Source organism: Platalea leucorodia (genome assembly GCF_965183815.1).
Source record: "Platalea leucorodia genome assembly, chromosome: 6".
NCBI lineage: Eukaryota > Metazoa > Chordata > Aves > Pelecaniformes > Threskiornithidae > Platalea > Platalea leucorodia.
Window position 1 is genome coordinate 51,788,338 of NC_138828.1, and position 25,176 is coordinate 51,813,513.

General features: G+C 38.1%; 1 protein-coding gene across 3 annotated transcripts in view; it reads right to left on the reverse strand.

The window, feature by feature from the left end:
* Positions 1 to 5,930: 5,930 nt before the first annotated feature.
* Positions 5,931 to 25,176, reverse strand: part of FAT1 (FAT atypical cadherin 1) — a gene marked incomplete at its 5' end in the record, with an annotated part of 106,950 nt that continues 87,704 nt past the window's right edge. Inside the window, 13 exons of one of the 3 annotated variants that reach the window (XM_082316094.1) lie at positions 5,931 to 6,892; positions 7,825 to 7,860; positions 10,631 to 10,690; positions 12,738 to 12,875; positions 13,124 to 13,755; positions 13,967 to 14,077; positions 14,352 to 14,505; positions 15,013 to 15,475; positions 16,067 to 16,224; positions 16,339 to 16,470; positions 17,416 to 18,217; positions 22,528 to 22,725; positions 24,878 to 25,021. In XM_082316094.1, the coding sequence (XP_082172220.1) occupies positions 6,267 to 6,892; positions 7,825 to 7,860; positions 10,631 to 10,690; positions 12,738 to 12,875; positions 13,124 to 13,755; positions 13,967 to 14,077; positions 14,352 to 14,505; positions 15,013 to 15,475; positions 16,067 to 16,224; positions 16,339 to 16,470; positions 17,416 to 18,217; positions 22,528 to 22,725; positions 24,878 to 25,021 (3,654 nt within the window). In that variant the 3' untranslated portion in view covers positions 5,931 to 6,266. Of the gene's footprint in view, positions 6,893 to 7,824; positions 7,861 to 10,630; positions 10,691 to 12,737; positions 12,876 to 13,123; positions 13,756 to 13,966; positions 14,078 to 14,351; positions 14,506 to 15,012; positions 15,476 to 16,066; positions 16,231 to 16,338; positions 16,471 to 17,415; positions 18,218 to 22,527; positions 22,726 to 24,877; positions 25,022 to 25,176 lie in introns of all 3 variants that reach the window. The other 2 variants (XM_082316093.1, XM_082316095.1) reach the window with 2 other exon arrangements.

Consider the following 25,176-nt stretch of genomic DNA (forward strand, 5'->3'; position numbering starts at 1 on the left):
ATGTGAATTCAGCCTTGCCTCCTGCGCGCTTGTGCTGCGGGGTTAAGAGGGGAGGGACTTCTGCTGATCTGCAAAGGGGCTGTAGGCTGTTCAGCCGGGGTTTAGGAACAGGATTTATTAACCTCAACCAGAACTGGGGAAGTGGACAGAAATGAACTGCTGTCCCCGTGAGGCTGAGGAGGCTTAGTCTTGAGTCTGCCTCACTTCCTCATAATGTTAAAATACTGATTGTGGGATTTTTAGGGTGGCATGGCAGGAATACAGTGATACACATGGAGTCTAATTGCCCTCTTAAGAGGAAATTCTTAGGAAGGCTATCAAGGGCAGCACAGAACAGTTTGCTATCTTCAGATAAGATGGGACTTTAACGTAAGGAACACAGGTCTGCATCTAGCTCTCGGAAAAGCTTGCACACTGAGCAAGAATTAACCCACATTAAATCAGAGGAAGCCTCTAGGCTACAAATTTAAGTGTCTAAGATACTTAAGACATGGCCTACTAAAAGACTTTGAAACTGTTATTAGGATATACTTTCCTGGGCTTAGAGCAAAACCTCTCTCTGCCTCAGCTGCTCTCTGCTTTCAGTAGCTGTCTTCCTCTGATTTTCAAAATCCCTCACATTTTGTTTCTGTGCATGCCTGGCTCTGAGCTAAGTGTGTTTTTGTTGTTGTGGGTTGTGTGTTTTTTTTTCTTTCTGTCACTGTTATTTTGTTGCTCTTGTTTTCTTGGGACACAAGATGCATCTTTTGTCTTTATCTCTTCCTGCTGCCCAGGTTAGGTGGCTTTCTGGCTTCCTCAGCAGCAGCTCTCAAGGTGGGTAATGAGCGAAAGACGTAGGTTTAAACACTTTGTGTTTAACCTAACTCGGGCAAAGTAAGCTTTGTCCTCCTGCTTTCTAGGTGTTTCTGAACAGCTATGCTGAGTTTTTTGGAGGCCAGTTCTGTGACATTTCAGTGGGACAGAACAGTGTTTGGCTTTAAAACAAAAAAGCTCAATACATACAATCAAGCTCCAATTATCAGGCTAATTATATTTTTAGCCTTTTTCTGAGTTGAGGTCTTTTTTCCCTGAGTGAAACTCAAAGCAGAAATTCCTATTATCTATATGGGTGTTGTAAAGTATTAATTGTTTAAACAGGAAGCATTTGAACTTTTATGCTATAAATTACTGTCAGTGCTTCAAGTTCTCTAGGAAAAGATGTGAAATTAGAAAATGGAAACTTTTTGATGCAGCAGCACAATCTTTCCCTACATATTTCTTCAAAGTTAAATGTAAGCTCTGAAAGCAATTCATCCTGCTTAGCATGTTTTCCAGTTGGTACCCTGGGCGCTAATGATGGCATGACTCATTCACATAATTGGGCTTCTCAGTGCTTTTCCTCACACTGAAGGTTTCTACTCCAAACATATAAGAAAGTAAGAAACTGAGAAATGATCATCTGCAGCAAAAAGTGTAGAAAGGCATATGGCTTAGCTTTGATAACTCTAAATGAAACTGTTTGCTCTTGTTATAATGGTTATCATGTTATGTTCTTACTGATAGCCTTGGCTCCTGTATGACTGCTGCAAATGCCTAACTTTTTTGTGTGTGAAGTTTTAAATTTGTGTTATGATTGGAATGCTTCTGTGGATCAGATTTAGCAATTGATGTTGGGCATTGGTAATCAGTGGGCTTTTGATTATCAGCAAGTTCAGAAATTTATTTACCTTACATGAGGGGAAAATATTTCTAATAAGCTTTCTCTTAAACTTTTGTCTCTAAGATCAAAGCAAAAAGCTCATTTTCCTGCTTTGCAGCTGTCCTGGATATTGCACTGTGTTTCTCTGATTTTTCTCCCCTACTCCAGCTGTGGAAGAATGAGCAATGCTGCCAAAATTTATGCCTGCTTCAGTGTGCTTGGTTTAATGGGGACTTCATCTTTCTAATATTTTTATGAAGACTTGTGTGGGCTTGAAAGCCATTTAATGCCAAAAATTGGCAAAAGCTGTGAAAAGAAACTGAGGCACCCACCTGTTGGCTGTCTGACTTTTGTGTGTGGAGTGTGTGCAGAGCTTTGCTGTGAAGTGTATAGATTCCTTGTGTGGAGGCTTCGGGTACCTTGGTGTGGCAGTTAGCAGCTGCTGTTTAGCGTGCAGAGCTGTGATCTGGGCAGGGCTTGTGAATACAAAGTCAGGAGTCATCCTAGGCAGTCTGGTGAACTGCGTCTATCCAGCAGTGGTGTCTCTCTGCAGACAGATGTCAGCCATGACCCCTGACAGAGCATGGACTAATCCCTGCAACTGTCTTCAAGGGCTTTACAGATAGACTCAAGGTGGAGGTGGTGCATTCCTTCCCCATCTACCTCAATAAAAGGGTGGATCTTGTGTCTTGCAGTTAGAGGCTGATTTAATACCTTCTTTGGCTTCAGTGCATTCAGATTTGTATCCTGTGGGCAGTGCAAGAACTGTCCTTAGACTTGGTTGCCTGGGACAGTACTTGTTTCATGGAAGCAATGGGTAGAGCAGGGAACAGTGGAAAAACAATCTGAGTAAATATCCTTGGAGGAGGGTACTCTCTCATCATGCTCCTTGTAAGTCTATGCCTCTATCCTGGAGTCCTCAGACCAGGTGTGAGTGTTAAATATTGACTGAAAGAAATTTTATAGGATTTTCTGTTGTTTCTACCTCAAACACTATTAATCAGGTAGAATTGCAGTTTGTTCTCTGTTCCAAGGCAAAAATGACATTTCATATGCTCCAGATAAAATGTGGATTGGATGGAACAGCAATGACTTTCACTCAAATCTGCTCAATAAAACTTTAAAATTCTAGTAACTCCTAAGTATTTTAAAAGAGAAAAGATCATTTCCACATTCTCCTGTACAAGAAAGACAGGGAGTTAACTAGAGTCTGGCAAAGGGCCATAAGATGATTAAGGGACTGGAGCCTCTTTCATATGAGGCTGAGAGAACTGAGACTGTTCAGTCTGGAAAAGAAAAGGCTCAGCGGGGAACTTATTAATGTTTATAAATACTGGATGTGAAGATGTAAGGAAGACAGAGACAGACTCTCTGCAGTGGTGCCCTATGGCAGGACAAGAAGCAATGGGCACAAATTGAAACACGAGAAACTACATCTGAACAGAAAACTCTTACTGTGAGGAGGGACGAACACTGGAATAGGTTGCCCAGAGAGGTTTTGGTCTCCATCCTTGGAAATAGTCAGGAGATGCCTTCCAACCTCAACTGTTTTGTGATTCAGGGTATTGCTTTAAGACCTTTTAATATGGATATGCCAACTACTCAAAAGCTGAGAGATGAAGTTGGTATTTATCTTTAGCCACTTAAAAATCTGTATAAGGAGTTAGGTAAAACATATTAACAGTAACTATGAGGATTTGAATGTATGACTTCACTGAAATTCCCTATTTTAAAAAGTTTGGCTCTTATAATAAATCATCTGGCCAATGCTTTTAAATGTCTTGGACTACTATCGAGTCAAACAGCAATGCTCTGCTCTATCAGTGTTTCAATTGGCTTAAAAATGTCACCACTTGGTCTCCTGTATTGTTGTACCTTTGTGGGAAAATGGGTTTAACTGCACTTACTGGACTAGAATTAGGTGATAATAGCTCCTGATACTTGTACAAAGGGAGCATTTGCTTAACATGGTCTTGCTGCAGAGCTGTTGTGGAGGTGAAACTGCCTGTTATTTCCATAAGTGACTGCTATGATGCCCTGTCTTCTGCTGTGAAGTATAACCTGGGTGTTGCATGTTGCCTAGCAGCATGGTTCTTGTGAAGAGAAAGGAAAAAAGGATATTCTGATACTTTCAACATAAGGTTTTCTTCAGCTGACTTGAAGTCTGCCAAGGAATGAGACATTGTTCCTTTTCAGCATGGTGTTCTACATTAGCCTTCAGTTCACAGTACTATGAACAAAAGTATACCTAAGTGTTGATAGTCCTGTCCTTCACATTCTCAGTTTTAAAAATCTGTTTTCAGACCTTTCTGCTGTAAATGAGTAACTTAAGAAAATGTATTTGTAGAGCAGGCTTTCATCTTTACTGGGAGTCTCTATCAACTGAGAAATGATGTTAAGTTGTGCAGTGACTTCCTCCTGCTGACTTCTGAGGTTCGTTCCTACTGAGCAGCAGATCTCAGAAATCTTGAGCAGAACTGCCACTGAGCTTAACCATCATAGCTCAAGATGAACCTTAAGCAGTTATCCTAACTACTAGAGAGTGCATGATACCCTTTACTGACAGTTCTGCAAGATTCTTTTAAAGCTATTTAATAAGAAAATGCCTTTTGTACAAGAAGCTCTTCATTATCAGGGTGAATATTGCAGCTTACAGCCAGAACATGATTTTAAACCCATTTGATTTTAGCCTTTTTACATACATTGTGAGATTCTTACCTGCATATGGGCAAGTTAACACTGAGGAATGTCTGTGCCTGGCTCTTGGCTCTGTTCTGTAATCCATCCATTTCCATTATCTAGCTGCCAGGCTGGCTGTTCTATTTTTGTGCATAAATAGCACTCCAATTACAAATCCAGTACCCTGTTCCCCCTGATGGTGGAAGGCCTAGGCTTAGCTCTTGTGCCCGAGAGAATCTAATATTGTACCTTTCCAGGCTACAGAATTTTATGAAACAGCAGGAAAAAATGGAGGTGGAGCTGAAAGGATTCCAGGCTATATTAAAAATTCACTAATGTGCTAGGAAACCTCTTCTGAACTTAGAGTGTCCCTCATGCAAGAGGCAGAAGGCATTTATTATATTCCTTTAGCTTACCATCAGGGCAAATTTATGCTAGAGAACTTTGTTAGAGGCTTTGCTCTTTTTACATCAGAAAAGCAGCTGGATTAATATACAGGCAAACTCTGTCCTATCTTGACTTCTTCAAGGTAAACTTCTAATGGGAATGTAATGCAAGAAACTGCAATTGAAATGTAATTGCATAAAAATGCCACTGTATTTTCACAAACTTGGAAATTGGCACAGAAATTTCAGCATGCAAGTGCACAATCAAGGGACATCTATCATGAAAATAACTATTCAGGTGACTAAAGCAGTTTCTTCCTTTCTTAAAGAGCTCAGGGTTTTTTTCTGTATATATTTTTGGGGCTCAAAAAATACTCAGTAATTTACATTGCTGATATTATATGTTTAAAGAAAAATGCAAACTACCGAGAAGGCTACTGAAGTTTGATACCCATCAATCTTTATTCATACTGGCCCAATTACTTTTTAAAACACCATGAAGCAGACACACACTGCCATCTAGTGAGCATCTCTAACATAGCTGCAGTTTGATTTCTGAGGAGAGGAAAATGTGTTGCTTGGAGCAAGTAACTTAATACAGTACAAAACATATACAGACTTAAAAATGCTGCACTGAATGCTTTGTCAATTGTATATAATATAACAGAGATAGATACACAGAGCAAAGCTAAAGTATTTTATTAATAATTTATTGTCAGTAAGAAAGACTGGCTAATGGTAATTTTCAGTAAAAACCTTTACAAGACCATTGGATCACAAATATACAGACACTATAAAAACTGTGTCATGGTGGTTTTGGTTCTAAACTTGTATGCAGAGGGTCCCCAACACACTTTCCAAGAAGGGAAAAAATGGTTACAGTTCTAAAATACAGCAACCCAGTTAAGACATTTCCATGTAGCTGACCCAGAAAAATATCAGACTTAACCTATGTACAATTGCAATTGTGTGAATATGTTGAATTTTTTATAATGAAATGTCAAACCTTAGTTTTCAGGGGAATACATACAGTGATGCCCTGATTATAAGAAGTCAGGGTGCTAGCTTTTAATGGCACACTAACACCACTAGTTTCAGTGGAAAACAAATTCACAAAATATCTACAAAATCTAGTTAAAACTATTAAAATCAAAACTGTACATAAAATTTACAAAAAGTAGGAGAAAATTAATTGCATTAGAACTATATAAATATATGCATCATGCTAACATGGAGAAGTGGTATGTGATTTTTTTAACATAGACAATGTAAGTACAAAAATGATGTTTGGAAATGGCACAGCCAATGGAAATCTTGGAACTGTCCAATTACAGTAGGTCAGGAAATGGAAACAGGCTGATTTAGTGAAATGAACTGCATGATCCAATGCTGCCATGCCAGTTTAGCTCACTGAAACAAAAGCATTCACTGTGTCTGAAAAAAAGAAAAAAATAAAAAAGCTCTTGGAAGTTGTTCTAGAATTGATAAAGTTTGTTAGAGTCCAGGCACTTTTGTTGAGTGTGTCAGACTTCCGTATGTTGCTGGGAATCAAGTGGAGGAATTTTCACATCTTCAAAATGACCATCGTCTCCACTCTCATAGTCACTCATCATGACTTCAGACTCCATTTCACAGCATGCTGACACATCAGAGCATGAAGCTGTGGAAGCATACACAGACATGGACATGTTGTCTACAGTGGGTGCTTCAAAGTCTCTATTGTACCCTAATGTGTAAGGAGCATAAGGTTCTCTGTAACTGCCGTTGACACCACTGGTTGTGGTCTGAGGTTCTGACATGTCTGCAGGATAGTGATGGGGAAGGTACTGATTAAGGTTAAATCTCTGCCTGCTTCTTGTAGAAGAACCCAAGCTACCTACGGCTGGCATGTCTCTGGGTGGCTGTATTGACTCAAACTGGTCGCTGTATTCTGGTGGTAATGGTGGAAGCTCATCAGGTGCAGGGAAGTCATCAGGTGGAGGTGGAAAATCACTTTCTATGTCATAACCGCCAGGGTAATAGTCTGTATCGATGGTGTTTGGATCCGTGTAGAGGGGAGCTGACTCCTCAACCACTTCGTAATTTGGATACTCTTGGATACCTGGCAACTGAACGCTTGGCATCCAGTCTGATGTATCCCAGTGATAACCTGAAAAGTTAATTTGTTTTAAAAAAAGTAGTATTAGTATTTGTCTTCAATTCAGTCTGAACTGAGAAGTCAACACATGTATTAAGACAATGCAATCACTGTGATTAGGACACTACTTGTTAATTCGAGAGCAGTTTGCCTGGTTCCACAAAAGACATTGAACACAACACAACTTTACATTATGCCATGCATTAGATGTTGCGTCATTCACACTTGAACTTTTACATTTTCTCAGACATCTCACCTAACATGGGAAGAGCTGTAGGTCACCTACGGAATGTGCTGTCGCAATACATAATGGTATAGAATTGTTCACTGGATAGCAAAGAACCAACAGCCTCCCTGGTGCAGCTAAATTCCTCATCAATTGTTGTTGAGTAATTACAGCTAGGGTGATAACAGCTGCCTGTTTGTCTTAAGAATATATTTAGCATATATAAACCATGCTTTTCTTACATAAAAGAAGTAAAGTTTAAAGTGACCATTTAAAGTGACTTTACCCCTTAACTGAATTGTAAAGTTAATTTCACAAAATGCTGTTAGCTCTACAGTAACTGCCACACCTCTGATAAAAATCTTTGACTATTAGTAAAGACATTCCACATTCAAATACAAGAACAAAACAGGAAAAATCAAGCTTAATCATGCATAAATGACCGAACTTGATCCTCTCTTGCAAACTCCCCTTGAATAAGTTTATATTAATCTGTTGGAAACTAGATACAAGCCTAATCTCACTAAAAAATAATTGCTTTTCTTATCTGAACACCAAAAAAAGGAAAATAATACAGAATTGTAATAAGGTGCAAGTCTAGTAAACAGTAATCACTGCAGACAAATGCACAGCAAGCAACTGATAGTAAGTCTGTGTTAAAACCAAGTATTAACAGACATATTTTGGTGAACACCAATGAACTGCATGCAGAAGTCACCTCTTGAATTGCTGAGGTCAGGAACAGCAAAAGATTCTTTAGGTGGCAGAATGAGAAGAAAAAGGAGAAAACATCTGTAGTTAGGAATCAAATAGTAGAACCAATGTGAAGACAAACAATGACTGTCACTATGATGTTCATGCTGCTTTTGTCCAGTTTACTTAGTACTACAGCTGGCTTTTTTTTTTTTCCCCCTCCTGCTGGGCTCCTCTTTTGTTAGACTTGAACTGTAGAATAGCTACTGAGTTAATGTACAGCCCACCTGGGACACGGCTGTGTAGTAGCAAAATCTGCAGCCTGTGGTTTGCCGAAATCCTCCTATCAGTAGATTTAGGACTTCTGCTAAAAATGGTAACAAGATCTGATTTTTTTCTTTCCTTGTATCCCCCCTCATTTCTCGATACAGGGCTGCATCTATTAGGACTTTCAAGTATCTCATGCAAAGATGGGAACTCTCCCTTTAGTATCTAGCTTCCATAGACTGTGCACTGGGAGACCTGCCTCCCTTTGTACAGCAATCCCAACAACTCACGCTCAGCAGAGAACTGTCCTGCGTTATCTGACAAACTTTAAACCTTTCTCTCTTCAGGAATCAGTATTACCTATTCAGATCTGTAAGGATGGGTGATGCCTATCCTAATACCAGAATCTTCTCCTAAGAATTTATACTTTTATCTATTCTTAGAAGATGGGAGGGAGAGAGTTTCACTCCTGGGGGGAGGTGGGTGTCCTTTGGTTTTTTAAGCTTGCCTAGCCCAGACAAGAAAAATACTGTCCACACTAAAGGAGATATCAGTCTGAGATCCGAGACTCTTCAAACATCTCTAGCCTCATCTCCAGGAGAAGGTTCTGACCACTAGTCTACTTAGAAGATGACGTTCTTAATTTTTCTAGGGAAACTGGGTGCAAAACCTAAAGCCAATAGGCAGACTGTGGTCTTATGATTTAGAGTACTTTTACCAAGGAATGGGGAGATCTTGGTCCTGTCATCATCTTCTGAGGAAAACACCCTTTAACATAAAATACAGAAACACAAACTAGGACCTGATGTGCCCATCTTTCTAGGTGACAATCTGCTAGACTGGAGCTGCATTTCCTCTTGCACTCAGCATTGTTCATCTGCACAGAGCTACAACCTTCCCTGAGGAGCAGTGCAGAGAATGCAGGCCGACAACTGTCCTAGGATGAGACTAGCTACAGTTCATGCTTTCAGGATACCTGTTGGACAGAACCACTTGGGGAGACTAAAGGAAAAGGCCGTCTGTCCCAGAACTTGACCTTGCTGAAGGCTTGAGCAAGGATCTCTGCTGCTCAAACTGGCACCCTCCTGAGGGTGCTCAAAAGCAGAACTCTTTACCAAAGATGCTTTGGAAGAAGGAATGCTTAATAAAAGTAGAAACTTCCAAGTGTTAAGAAGTAGCTAAGCAGGACATCTTTAATCTCTCTATGAATATTCTGCAATGCATAAAGTATTTGTATTTATCTTACAGTGATACTAAATCACCAAGCAATACTTTCAACTTTGACTTGAGAACTACAGCCATCATTTTGTTTCTACCAATTAAAATCTCAGAGAAAATCTGAATAAGTTATTAAGTATTTCCCCTGATAGATTTTGTCTCTTCTAGTCTTATAATTCTCCCTTTTGTAAGTACTACACATTACAATTTTTTAGCGCTGAGGACTATGGTCTATAGGTAGGTACACATTACTGAAATACTCTCACATAATTAGAAGTCTCTGCATTTGTGTATTTTTTTGTGTGTCTGCCTACTTTAGACAGGATGTACTTCAAATAACAAACTAACGAGAATCTTTAGCTACTATAATTAATGTTCTTAAAATGGCTTCGTTTTCAGTAGGACTTAATAAAAAAAGTAGGGTTTCCTAGTCTGTATTAAGAAATAGGAAACACACACTGTGGATACTATTTCAGAAGTAACCTCTGCAGACATGGTCATGGAGTGAATTACTCAGATGTTACTGGAACTTTAAGGATTTTTAAGTCAATTAAAACAATACTTAGCATTTGTATAGACTCACTGGCACCTTTATTACTACTATTATTTCGTAAAGAGTTTGTGTTTTCCAGAGTGGTAAGTTCTTAAATGTTAGCAGAAAAGAAATAAGATTCCATCAAAAATGTCTACTTTGCCTCTTTTTAACTTCCAAATACATACTACACACACAAACAAGTATATGTGTGTGTATATACATACCCAACCAAACATACCTTTTAGCTACTGATGGAAGGCTGGGTAGTAAGTAACTACTTAAACTGATAGGGATGTGTATGCCTATATACCTCAACTGCATACTAGAAATAATTTTTTTCTGCTAAGAGGCAGATTGATCTGAAGACCAGGGAAGTGAGTACTGATATCAGACTATTCCCATTCTGCTCAGCTGGACAAGGTGCCAACAGATGTGGGTGGGAGAAGAAAAGGAAGCGGGGGCTGCTGCTTTTTCATCTACAGTAGTGTATGTAATTGCCTTTGATGTTGTCTCAATTCTGCTGGGAGCTTTAGTGTGAATATTTTCAGCAGACAGTAAGCACCAACATCTTTTTATGCCAACACTTTTTTTTCCCCCCAAGAAATCACACTTTGAAACCTGTCCACAGGGTAGCTACGGCATACACATGAAAATATGAACAGATATACAGTACAAATACATTCTTTGCTAAAACTTATCAGAAAGTCCAAGTAAATATTTTATAACTCCCATCTGCTAGGGCTACATTACTAGTAGGCAAACGTGCATTATTCTGCCAAAGCAGTAAATAAATATGAAAACATATATATACCTTCTTTTTCCACCGAGTCAACAACAGCATTGACAAGGTGTATTACAGTCACTATGGAAGCTTGTAAAAGGTATAAAAGGAGCAAATTAAAACAAACCTATAGTTAGTATCACTTTAAACAGCATACAGGTATACAAAAAAACACTGTAAAATTGCAGTTCATTATTATTTTATAGAGCAAGATTACTGGTGTACATATACATTTACTGTCTATCTAGAAAGCAGTTACATGTCATACATAAAATACATCTCTAAACATGAATTTTATTCTTGATAAACATGGAAAAGTACTTGTAACTACTCCTGAAGCAAATTCTGCACAAGAACAAAGTCGCTTTAGTTATGTTAGAATTTCTGAAATGTTGCCTAAACATACCATTTGCATAACACTTCATCTAGACAGCTATAAACTAGGCTTCTCTAAAGGCTTGCGTTGGGTGAATTGAGGAGTATTGCATTAGACTTCCCCTTTTAGACTACAAACTACATTTCCGCCCCCCCCCCCAATGGAAGACCAGGGGAAGAAATTTTCATCAAAATGAACTAAAATGCTAGAATGTGAAAAATATCTGCTGAAAACTTCTGTTGCTGACCTACTTAAGTCGTGTGTGAATAGTGGTATCACAGTAGGAATACCAAATTCAGGTTGTGACATTCTTATTTAAAAACAACCAAAATGAATGTATTTTTTAATGTCTTCTCTTTCCCAAGATACTTTTGGAAGGGAGGATTTACTCTTACAGGGTAGGATGGGATAAGCACATGCAATTTGTTTGCATGGCTCAGGGATTAAATTTCAAACTAATAAATTCAGAATCTACCAAAAAGGAAGGAAGGAACAATATCTATGATGCTACAGCTATTTCTCTTAAAATGATGTATTAATGAGTAATCAATACATGACAAAACATGTGAGTAAGAATGTATGAAATATATGGGATGGAGAGGAGGGGAGAACAACATGTACCACACAACACTTAATACCACAGGAAAAAAGTTGAAAGTTGATATCAGATCTACTGATAAAATGATGAGTACTGTAAGCATACCATTTTACTTTCACCAATCATTAACACAGATGTTTCTTTTCATGCTGTTAAGAACAAATCACTCTACTTCGCTGAGAAGCAGAATGTTCTTTATTCCTAAGCTAAAGGAATTTCAAATTCTTTTTACAGTACACAGACGAAAGCAGAAATTGGAATAAAGAGTCAAAACACCTTAGCTTAGTGAATTAAGTTATGAGACAACTGTGGCTTTGTCCAATCAGTCTGAAATGTTTCTGAATACAGAGATGCAGTCATATTAACTATAAAAGCATCTGTCATCACAATGGAAAAGTAAAATATTTCCAATTAATAATAAAACCCACAAATATGTATGCTGATTATATTTTGATGGACTGGAGTTGTGATTGAAGTATTTGTATTTTTTTATATTGGCTTTTTTCAATGTATGAAATTTTTTTATGAATTCCTTTTAATCATGGTGAAAGCCAAATATACTGTTCTACTGTAACAAAATTCCTTTTTGTGCAGCTTCCTTCATTACTAAAGTAATCAAACTTACAAGCAGTCCCTTAAACTCTGCTCTCACTCAGAACTGATCTGATCCATATGGGAGCTGAGGTCGCAGCAAGAAAAAGAGAAGGAAACAAATGAAACTGTAACACCAGAAAGCTTTTTACTGAGAGCTGAACGTCAAAGCGAAAGTTATATTTGTGCAGAGGCCATTTTTTAAATTCACTGTATTCTTGTATAAGGTGATAACTAATAATTACCTAGAAGAGTTTCTCAAATTTGAACACACTTTTAACACAAGGCTCTGAATGCCTTGTGCTGCATTTTCACTGTTAACATTCTAACAGCAGAATGATTATATATAATTTTAAGGTAAAATAATTAACACAAGGTGTAAGATAGGCAAAATACTTGTAAATAATTAACATTTCTGGGTATTAACATAAGTAAATACAGATATATATTAAATAAGCTGTTATTTAATATATATTTGACATATGTAAGTCCTATTGATACTAAGAGCTATAGATGCAAAGACAGAACAAATGAATGTCAGCAGCAGTACAGAATGATTGTATTTTACGTACCATTGTCATCACATGATTCAGACTGGAAGGAGCTGAGAGACTGGACCTCAGACATGCTTTCTCTAGCACTATAAGGATGGGAGTTCTTTTCATCCAGAGGCTTTTTTGAAAGGCAGGGGTCAAGATCTACTACTTTAGCTGAAAGAAAAAGTTTCAAGTGAGATGATTAATAGATTCTAGATTGAAGAGTCAATAAAATTTAAGGCTAAGATCTACACGTTTTAACAAAACTTTCTAGAGCATGAAGCCTGATCAGACTCAAAACCCAGTAAAGCCATAATGCCTTTTGTACCCTAACAGGCATAGACAGAGTCTTTGCGCTTATATTAGAATTGTACCAGCACACACCTTTAACACAAAAGTAATAAAATAAGAACATTGCTTACTGTCATAGTCAAAATCCCAGCTGGGTTTCTGTATTGAATCACTATCTGAAGGAGAGTTGGAGGGAGGCGGAGGTGGCAAATTTGGTGCTACGCTGCAAACAGCTACAGCTTTCCGGTGACCATGTACAGAATCTGGGTTAAAAGTACTAAACTCTGGGTGCTCGGGGATAGCAGACCCCTCAAAAGAATTCCTGTCAAGATTGTTCCTGGAGTCACTTGGAATGCTTGGAGTGTACGAAATGGGACGAACAGGAACCTGTGGTGGGATGTCAGAATAGATGTTCTTATTCAATTTTGCATCAAAGTAAGGTCTTTGCAAGAAAGCTGTTGTAGCTCCCAGTTGCTTGTCTTCAGGTTCTGGCTGGTGCTTCTTCTTTCTACTAATCACTTTGCGGCAAACAACAAAAATCACAACTAACAAGAATATTCCTGCGATGAAAACAATAATCCCAATCACTTCGGCTAAGCTAATGTTCCAAGATGTTGAAACATATTTGTTAAGAACAATGTCTGTGCAGTGTTTTCCTCCAAATCCACGGCTACAATTGCAGTGATATGAACCATAAGTATTCTCACAAAGGGCACCATTAAGACACGGGTTTTCTACGCATTCATCGACATCAGTCAGGCACCTACCAGAAACAGAGCAGAGCAATGATTGTTAGTTTACATCAGTAGTCTTTGTTGTAATGTCCTTGTTCTCAACAATTCTAGATATATTTAATATATGGTACTGTACCAGACAATTTGCTATTTCATCAACATTCCAGATTTCAACTAGTTTGAACTGTTAACTGTTAAGTAATACTGTTAAAAATTCAATATATGTGGAACACTACCTACCTTTCTCCACGAAAGCCTGCTTCACACTCACAAACAGGTCCATCCAAACTGTCAATACACTTGCCACTGTTTTTACAAGGATTGTCTTTGCAATACGGACCCAGCTGGCACCTGCAAAGGCAAAAAAAAAAAAAAAAAAAAAATAGGAGGGGGGAAAAAGCATGAATGAACCATTACCTTACTGCAAGTGAGTATACAGTGTGGGATTCAGGGCTGTAACATAGGGGCTGGCATTAACTTCAACTAACTCCAGTGGGTTTCAAAGTCTGAGCTTTAAGTAGCAAACAGATAAAAAAGAAAACTGATAAAAAAGAAAACAAAAAGTGTTGCATTTATAGCCTATTCTCTGAGGGGTTCATTGGCACAAGAAACCATACAAACATACCTTTGGCCTGTGTATTGTCCTCGGCACTGGCAGATAAAATCATCACTGACTGGGATGCAAGTACCACCATAAAGGCAGGGGTTGGAAGCACACGGGTTGACACTTACATCGCAGTGAGTTCCCATAAACAAAGGTGCACACTTGCAGTAGTAACCTGAAATCAAATACAGGCTTTTTGAAAGACACACATGGCATTACTGAGTTTAAGATAAAATCCTCCCTGCCCACCTACCTGTTTGAAGAGAGAGAGAATGGGAAGAAATAGAAATATTTTTATCGAAAGATGATGGAAAGTCTAACAGTAAGGTTTTTCTTGAATAAGACTGAAGAATAACTTCCATTTCTCTCACAAAACTCAAGCTTGTCACGATTTCAGAATTTTTAAAGGAAGACTTTAAAGTAGGCAGTTAACAGGAAGGACCTCAGGTGTTGACACTGAAGATTAAATCCCCACTTTGTCTGATGGACTTTGTCTACTTCATACCCCAAGGAGTTGAGTCTGGAACACAGGCAGACACGGCCTTCCTACCTGCTCAGCAACCAGCCTTCTACAACTCTCTGGGAAAGCAAGAATTATTCACAAAGTTGTTTTGTCCTTCAAGGCAGGGAAGTGGAAAAGCAGTTTTGAAAACTAACAACAGAAGACTACAGCACAGCTTACCTCCATTTGACAGTGCATTGCAGATGCCTCCGTTCTGACATGGGCTGCTTGAACAACCTTCCGTGGTCGTCAGTAAGCATCCAGGAGTCACATCTACAGATTCTTCCATGTGTGCATAATTTCGTGGCTTACTGTTCAGGGGCAGCTCTTGTCCATTAAGCACAACAGAATCCATACAGCCTCTGAAACCATTGCTAACCTGAGGACTTCTACCGTGTCTTGTACCTTGCTGCCGAATATGACCACCAAAAAACACATGATTATCTAGGTTTAGTGTCCTAAGTGTACCAGGAGCAGTACCAGATGCAGTATGCACCCTATCCAGAACAAGGCGCGCGTAATTTCCATCCACTTCAAGAGATACTGAATGCCACTGGCCATCGTTAATCTGAATGCTCTGAACGGAGACAATCCCGGGTCCACTGCCACAATCGAATTTATATTGCAGCCTTCCGTGGTGAATCTACAAAGGAAAGCCACAATATCAACAAATGGTCTGCACGCTTAAAGAGTATAAAATATTGATGCCTATAAAACTTTATGTTTGCTGGAGAGACAGGATGATGGTGGTGTTCATAAAATGCAGTTTAATAACATTGTATTCCAAACAGTCGCAGTGATTGTGATTCATTCTATATGGTTCTTTTAAGTAAAATGTATACTTTCTACATTTTTTCCTCTAGTAAAGAAGTCGCAGATCATCATCAAAAGATTACTAGACCTTTCATCTTGTGCTTTCAGTGACTTTTTCTGTATGGACTTAATGAGTATTATAAGCAAATAAATTTATTTGCTTAGTGTTATTTAAAATAGTTCACGGGTTTTTTGTTTTATTTTTAAAACATTAAAGAAAACTAATTTGTTTTACACATTAAAAAAATGCTGTACAAGTTTGTCACCTGGATGTACAACACCCTCTACCTTAAAGGCAGTTCTCAATTATAACAATTCTACAGAGATGTTATGATTCAATCTTTTAATTTGGCACAACAAATAGTAAGAAGATGGTAAGAAGAAAAGAGGAGAAGATATGCACTAGGAGATCTTAATATACCTCTAAGATACTGTAGTCTGTTCCTCGAGCATACATAACAACTGCATGAGCAGAATAAGTTCTAAGTCTCATTGTCAGCTTCATTTCCTCTTTGTTCTCGTTTTCCATGAGACGGTATTTCACATAGCTGCTCCCAGTAAATGTCACAGCAGAGCCAGCTGATGCTTAGGAATACAGAAAAGCATAAAATGTGTTAACACAGGACTGGAATCAGATTTATATTTGGAAAGTAATATGGTTTTATGGAGAGATTTTTAGAGTTAAATTCTTACCAGGACACTCTCCAGCTTTGCTGTCTTGGCAAACACAGGTATATTTTCCTTCCTTTGGATCTCCTAAACATTCAGTACCTTCAGGGCATGGGTTTGTATCACACACGCTATTCACCAGGGGGCATTTCCCTTCTGTAAAATGAAATACATTATTTCTCTTCTGTTGGTGGTAATAGTATTTTGTGAAAAGGGACACTTAAGTACAGTAGCTGAAAGCAACCCAAATGGTATTCCTAACTATCAGGCAAGGAAGTGAAGTAACAGTTATGGCATGTGACTGACACAAACACAGACTAGACAAACGGCATACATACTGGCGGATGTTCATAGTTATCTTGATTACTCAATTTGATTCGTAAAATTTGGAAACTGGTGTTAGGGTTTAAGGTTTACCATTACTATCATACACCATAAAAAAGAACGTGTAGATATTAAACATGGACAGAGTCGGTTGGGGAGAGCAGAAGAGTGTGTCTGTATTTGAGACAGGAAAAGAACAGGCTTTAAATATTTACTTAAGATGTGCAAGGTCACCCAGCAACGTTAAGTTGAGATTTTAAAAAGCAATGTTGTTTTCTTCAGAGCTAAAGACAAATTAATCTTCTGTGATAAATCTGTATACTTGTATGTATCTTAATGAATATTCATTTCCCAGTTCACCCTGTCATTCCCAGCCAAGTTTGGAAGCTGTGTGGGCTATTCCTCTAAGCAGAAACCAGGAAGTATTCAGGTACTTTGCCAGAACTTTTGTGCATACTAGACTCAAAATGGCCGGAAATTTAGAATGGGCAACAAAAAAAGGAACTTCTTTCATAAAATGGAAAATGAAGGTGTAACTATAAAAAAAAAAAAAAAAAAATCACCTCCCATAAGCTTGTGTTATGTAAACTCTTAAAATAAGGTAACAAGACAAGAAATAATCGCTCCTTACTCTGAATAAAATTAGGCAAATGTTGCAGTGAGGGTTACAGGACATTCTTAATCTTGTCCTGTAATATAAATTTTCCCCTGGGGATTATGGCTGTTCAAACCAGAACGATCTTTTCAAGGATACTGTTTCCTTACTGCTTTTCTTACCTTTACAAAGACAAATTGCTGTTCTGTGATGACGGGGAGTGACAAAACTCAACCTGGCTGTGCTGTGGGTTGACATGACGTTCTCGTCCACTGTTACTTTTTCTTCACAAAATTTCAAAGGACAATCTAGGCCTGCACAAAGCTTATGGAAAACATCAATTATCCGGACACCTAAGATCTCCTCTAGGTCAGGCACAGAAGAGTTTATCTTGTGGAGCAAAATTCTCATTGGGTGCTGAGAGCTACCAGACTTTTCAACATTCAGGAGGACATCAAGATTTGAAGGAGGATCAGAAGGCTGCAAACTAACAATCTGGATGTCATTTCTCCTCACGCCCAAGATGTTTCTTAAAGCTCTCTGGAAATTGCGCCAGTAATCACCGATGAATTCTTCAGGGGCAAGGTTTGCAAAGCGTATTGCAATGCTGTGATTTAGTAAATCTTGTGTGATTTGTCTGATGTGTACAGTAATATCAGCTGCAGTTGTAAATTTTCCATCTGTAACAGTGACATTTAGGAGGTACTGTCCTACATCTAACTTTTTATGTGCTATTAGTTTGCCACCAGTACTGGAAACGGAGAACAAGGATTCCATTTTGGGGTCCAGGCTGTATGTCAAAGTATCATAAACATCTTGATCGGTTGCATGAATTTTTCCAATGACACCACCTGAATATTCTTCCCCAAAGGCTGTGATAAAGATTTCTAGAGGCAGAATTGCTGGAGAATAAATGCTTTCCTCAATAACTCTAATATCAATGTAAGTCAAAGATGACAATGGTGGTTTTCCATTATCTGCCACCTAAAAGAAGATTACAATAGAGTTAGATTTTTGCTTTATCTCAAATTCTACTGTAGATATTTGTATTGTATACAGTAGAGTTGTATTTTTCGACTGAAAAAAAGTTCCTACAGGAAAATGCTTTATGAAAATTTCATAACACAGTAACTGACATAAAAGTTAATATTGAAAATTTTAAAAGCTTATATAAGCAGGCACACACAAACATGTTTTTACTTCTTCTGAGATTAAAAGGCTACAGTGCTCTTAATACTGGAAATGTCAGGAAGCAACTAACTCTTCTAGCAAATACAGGGGAAACGCACAGTAGCTGGTTTCAGACAGCAGATGGTGCTTGAAGCTTTTTTATTTCAAGCATGGAAACACATTACAAACTTGAAATGAGTCATGCACTAGAAATTTACAACATGCTCCACCACAGTTATTAGGAGGTGGTCTTGAAGACAATCTAAATGCAATATGCCAAACAATACTTCAAAAGGAAAACAATACATGTAGAAAGTTGCAATTAATTATGTTGTCTTTCATGATTTGTGATCATGGAGAGGAAAAAAAAACCCACCTGTAGTGCTATTTGCTTCATGCAGTTAAAGTAATTATCTTTAACGAAATCAGCCTAATTCAATTTTAAAGCCTTTTAAACATCACATCCCCCGTCCTCCACCCTTTTTTGACAAAAGCATACACTGTTGTTGTATGAAGAGGAGACAAAAAACAGAGTAGAAAAGCAAGTAAACAGCATTCCCTTGGGCTCACTTGCTGTCTTTCTTTCTATTTCTCAGTTCTTGTTTCCCATCTACCTTTTTCCCAGGGCTCTTTCCCAGTTACTGAAAATGAGACTATAGAAATGGGCAAAGAATTGGAGAGATGGGAAGGGACAGAGGGGATACACAGGGCTCAGAAGGTAGAAGATACCCTGCATCGTTCAAAAGATTTTACAATAATTTTACAATGACTACAGGTAGTTGGTACGCTTTGAAGATCTATGCAGAGAACCCGCTTTTGATTTTTCATACAAATTTAAGCAAAAGAGGAAAAACTCCAGGCACAAGATTACCTGTGGATGTGCACATAATCGTAGCATTTTTAAAAGGTAATGCATGTCTGATAGAACTACGTCTTCATCCGTTAACTCCAAAAGACAGGCATGGCTAGAAACTTGCCCTCTAGTTACCCAAACATAAATAAGGAGAGAGCAAGCTCAAGTTGGCAAAGTTTTGTTTTGCTTAGATTTCTGCCTGGAAACAAGACAAGGCTGGCAGTTTAGCTACAGGAGAAATGTCCAAGAGAAACAAGAAAGGGCTTAAAACAAACAGGCAAGCAAAATTATAACAAATGGACAGCAAGTAGGAAAGAGCAGCCCCAGGAGAAACGATTTTTCAATAGTGCAGACTTTTTAAATATCTGCTGTGGTTTTAAACTAAAGACTTCAGAGCGTGGCACAAAGGACTGTATGACTCATAGCTGGAGATTTCACACACTAATGCTGTGAGACATTTGTTAATGGATAATCTATTTCCTTTGGAGAGAGGGAAAGCAAATGTGAGTGGCATGCACATGTAGGTGGCTGTTGGGAAAAAAAAAATAATCCTTATTTCTATTAAAAGCACAAGGGTAAAGTAAAAGAAAGGCTCACATTAAGTAAAGTTTTGTGGTGGGAGTGGGTGTGTGGAGTGTGTATGGGAGGGGTTGGTTGCAGGGTTTTGGGTGGGGCTTTTGGGGGGTTTTTGTTTGGTTGTGTTTCCCCCCCCCCACCGTGAAAGTATGCCTGTAACATAAGAAAACCTCTGCCTCAGCAATCCATTCAGAAAGCAACTAAGGTGAAAGCTGTCAATACTGAAAAGCACACCAGTGAAGGTCAGTTCAAAAACGACTATCAGGAGATCATGCACAGCCATTAACTTGTGAGCTGCAAGACAAAAGTGCAGAAATTAAGATAGTGTAAACTTGAGAAGAGGCCTTCCTACAGCCTTTGAAAAATCTTTCTTTTAAATGAACTGGAGAAGAATATTTTTCCACAAAAGTCACGTATCTGGTTTTGTGTGTATCATTAGAACTGAAGTCTTGTGATATGGAAATGCTAGTTTTAGTCTTAGATGCCTTCATACTCATGTATAATGACTCACTAAGGAGAAGATAATAGCAAATTATAGCACTGTGTCTATTTAAAAGAAGCTATCATAGTATAAGATGATAAATGGCAATTAAAAGACAGTGACACATTTCCAAAATCCAGGCAGGGAACTTGTAAATCAAGGGATTAAACAGGTCCAAAATACTGAGATTGGGTAGCACAGCACACAAAAAATGCACATTAGTATAGTCTGCTTTAATGATTTACAATCTCTGAGAAGCCTTTGTTCTAAATGAGTACATTTGTTTCAAGACACTTGTTTAGCTACTGGATGCCATTAAAATAGCCCTTATTCATTCCCTAGAAAAAACCCCACTTTTCAAGTGCCGTGCTAAAGAGAAGATGAAGTACTGAGAGGCTGTTTACAAGCATCGAACAGTCTAGGAAGCGGCTTAGAAATGAAAGAATTACATGATTCCACCCAGAGGAAGGTGTTAGATAGGTGCCTCATACTTAAGAAAAGGCAGGCGCATTAGGAAGGGCCAAAGGTGCAGCTAAATCATGAAATATGACACAGACAGGCCAACAGTCTACACAGAACAGACATAATTGCCTGTGCACGCATTCATAGGAATATGTTTTAGAAGCAAAATAAATAGAAATTAGTTACCGCTTAGAGAAAATATAAAATAAAACGTATGAATCTTGTATTACACTTATTGCACATACAGGAAAAACGTTGCTGGTTCTTCTTCCCTAAACAAAAAGGTGACTTTGGGGAATCGGTATAGAACTGGGAAAGCCTATTAGGCAAGTGCGACAAAGCCCAGCTCTGCTGCTGTTTTGGACTCGCGCAGCCCAGGAAGGCCAACAGAGCCATCTCTTAGGTACCTTGAAGGCTAATCTGTCCCACCGCTAATTAGCAGATCACTATTGAGAAAAAAATGGCTAACAGAGGAATGATATACCTCCCTGCTCCCTTTTTAATCTTAATTCTTAACTCTAAACTAAGCTACATTTAAATGGAACCTTTATCTATGCTGGTTCTTATACTGATGGCTCCTGATAACATGTTTTAGTGACTCAACCAGCAAATGACAGTATCTGTGGGAATTTTTTTTCCTTCCCCAAAGAAAAGCGATAGACTTTGTGTAAATATGCCACAATTATTATCCCAATGTGGACAGAATTCAGTATACACTGACGCAGACAGTACTGCTCAAACTCTGCAAGTGCATGTTTACTCAGAAATTGTCTGCGATATTACGTATGAGAATAATTTGGAGACTGAAAGAAATTCCTCATGTAAAAATAAAGGTAAGAATTTTTCTTAAAACACGAATCTGGAAATGAAGTTTAAGAATTAAGGCCAGCTATTTTTAGCCTACCAATTTTAAGTCCCCTGTTCACAGATGCTTAACTTATAACTGAATATAAAAGGACTGGATAAGATTAAAAAAATTGGTTTGAACTTTTCTTACATTAGGTTACAAAAAGGTATTTTAGAGAACTTAGCTATGTTAATGTAACCTGGATTTTTGGACATGGTCTGGTCTTTTTGAACAACAATGGCAAGTGTAGGCATATATTACAGCACTTCAGGGTCATTTTTGAGTTTTATGCCATTTTCCACTGCAAGATTCTGAGATCTCTGAGTACTGCGCTGCAATTTTCAATGCTACGACAAAGGTCCACTGACCTGGTTTCCCAAGCTTAAAAAAAGCTATTTTCAATTGCCATTGGAAAAAGAATATGGCACTACAGAAAAATATTTCAGTACTGCCATGTTGTGCCACTTTCAATATCCCTGTTTCCGTCGTATCGGTGTCGTCCAGCTCACAGCTTCAAGGGTCAAAGCGATCGTGGCAAGAGGAAGTCTGCAGCCAATAGTAGGTGGCTCAAGGGACCTGTCCCCTGCTGGCTTTTCCAGCACCCCACTTGAAAGGCAAAGGGCTTATCAAGACAACTCACCCAGTTAACATTTCACTTACACCTTACCCTTACCATGAGTTTAATTCCGTTTACTGTTACACCTGTGTAGATTTCCATTTAAATCAACAGACATTGTCTCTGAAGATGTTACCACAAGGGACATACCTCAAATGACTACTTGGTATGTCAGGATCTTGTAAGAGAAAGACAAGGGCCAGGCAGGAAAAAGTGGTGGATTGGGCATGAGCAGGGAAAGTTAACTAAATACTTACAATGCAGAACAGCTAGAGGTAGCACATCCTACCTTAACATGAAGTAAATAGTGATCCCTGACTTTGCGATTCAGTGCAGCAGTTGTTGTCAGTACTCCCTGCTGGTTAATCTGAAAAGCGTTCTCTTCGTTTCCACTCAGGATGGTGAAGAGAAAAGGAGGGCCATTGTGAGAAGAATCCTTGTCCGTCACTACTAGCTGTAGCACACTAAATCCAATAGGCTTATTTTCCTATAAATGCATAATACAATCACATTGGTTTTGTTATAATCAAGCATATAGCCTAATGTTGATTTCTTTTTCACAACAGAAAAAAAAAATAATCAAATTACTGTCAAACCAGTTAATTAGTATAAGAGAAATCAGAATGACAATATTGTTTAACAGAAAATACTACCCTCTGAGAATAACGATGAAAAAGGCAGTACATTTTTAAACTTTGTTTTTTTAAACTTTGTCTTATATTTTTAAAAGTAGCTCAGCCTTGAAACTTTACATTTTCCACTTTTGGTCGAATTAAGATTACTGTAGATTAATTACCAAGTCATCAAAGATTTCAAAGTTAGCTAAAACACCTGTTAAGGATAATCCAATGCCTTTGTTGGGAGGACTAGAAAAACACACTCTTCCATCTGACCCCTTGTGTATCTAATGAGTGTTCTTACTACAGTTGTGCCTGCTACAGCTGCAGTCCGTTTAAAATATGAAATACAGGTTTTAAAATTTGCATCATGAAATCCGTTCAAGTTTGCATCATGTGCATGCCTGAGGTTTCACAGACATGTCACACACTTTGGTTTATCATGTATCTGATACACACACACAACCTTATCTAACACTTGTAACACCTCTCCCAGAATATTCATGCTATACTGTACTGACCAGATTTTTTATATATATACATATTTTAAATGCAAAAAAAAAAAAGTAGAAGTGTTATTGTACAACAATAACAAAATGCTATCCTTTCACAGTTGTATAACAAGTATACCCTTTGTTCTTGAGAGAATAAGTCAAGTTAATTATCAGATATTGCAGCTGAAGCTTTTTTCCCCCTTCAGCAAAACAGACAAGGACCATCATTTTAAAATACAGATATTTACATTTGGACATCTAAAGTAATTTGATTTTCATAATAGCTAAGCACATTTCCAACTGTGTTCAAATATGTCCATCTCCAATATATGAGGAAATGCACACCAGTGTTCTTGGGCAACTCCTCCAGCATTTTCTCTGCTACCCTCATACTCGGACAGGCTGATATGAATGAACTATAAAACATGAGGTCTTCCTTTTTAATTCAGTAAGGGACACATTACAGACATTGGCTATATAGTCTACAGTTTTAGGGGATACATTAATTACATTCACTTCAAGAAAGATTGTATTTGGGGAAAGCAAAATACCTTTGACAGCAAACAAACATACAAATCTGTTGCTTCAAAAAAAAAAAGTAAGATCCAGGACATCTTACTTGCATACTCTGTATACGTTGGGTAGTGATGAATCACTTTGTCCTCTTTCGGAAAGCTACCTTTACAAACCATGTACACAGTCTCAAACAGAAGTGGTATGTTAGGATGGCACAGTGCACCAGGTAACATTGCCTGATCCTCATTTATCTATTGTACAAGGCAAGAGCAAAAGGACCCAAGGGACTGCGCTCACTTACATTACTAGTATAAAGGTCTTAATGCAATTCCTTTGTTCCCTTCCATTTAGTTTGTATTGGATTCCGGAAGACAAGAAGTACAGACGCTGCCTTTGCCATCTTTGCTTTAGCAGAGAGTTTTCTGAATCAGGCAAGTACATGCCAGCCATTTGAGAATCTGGCCCACTACTACCATCCTAAGGTGCAAAATTAGTCAAAGGATCGGTATGTAGCAATATGAAATACCACTCCTGTTTTAACTGCTTCTGATCCCAGAGGAGGCCAATATGAATTAAGTCTTGAACTATGTGCCACAGTGCACAACACTTGCTTCACAGTAACAGGTATCTAAAGTAACTTTTTCTAAGCAGTGACTCTAAGATTAAAAAGAAATAGCAAAATTATTATGTATTTTAACCTATCTGTATGATGCTAAGAACATTATAAACGTAAATGCAAGGTATTATATACACACATGTACACACACAAAGTACACAAAAAAGAACATGCTCAATTTGCAATGTAAGTTTCTAAATAGACTGCACAATATGAATTTTGTAACCCTTAACACTTACTCAGGTAAGGAGTCTCACTGACAACCTTAAATAATTAAAAAAATACAGAAAAATAAAATTGAAGCATTAGGTTTATCATATCTTGCAGAATTTCTCAAGTCACAAATTAACACTCCGATAATATTACTGATTTGACTGCTTCACTATCTGTATTTACCTGGATGATAACACTATAGTTTCCTTTTGAGAATACTGGAGGATTGTCATTTACGTCAGAAACATCAATATTAACTGTGGTTGTGTTAAGTCTAGGTGGGTTTCCATTATCTGAAGCTTGAACTGTCAAGGTATATCCCGAAATCTACGAAATAATAAAAAAAAAAATTCAAACATTCACTGAAGAGTGGAGAGTAACAAACTCAGCTTTCCTTTTAAGGAAGAAATATTTTAGTGCCACCCTCCAGCAAAACTTGCCCTCATATATTTAATCCTTTCTCTTCCCCCTGCAGATGCCCC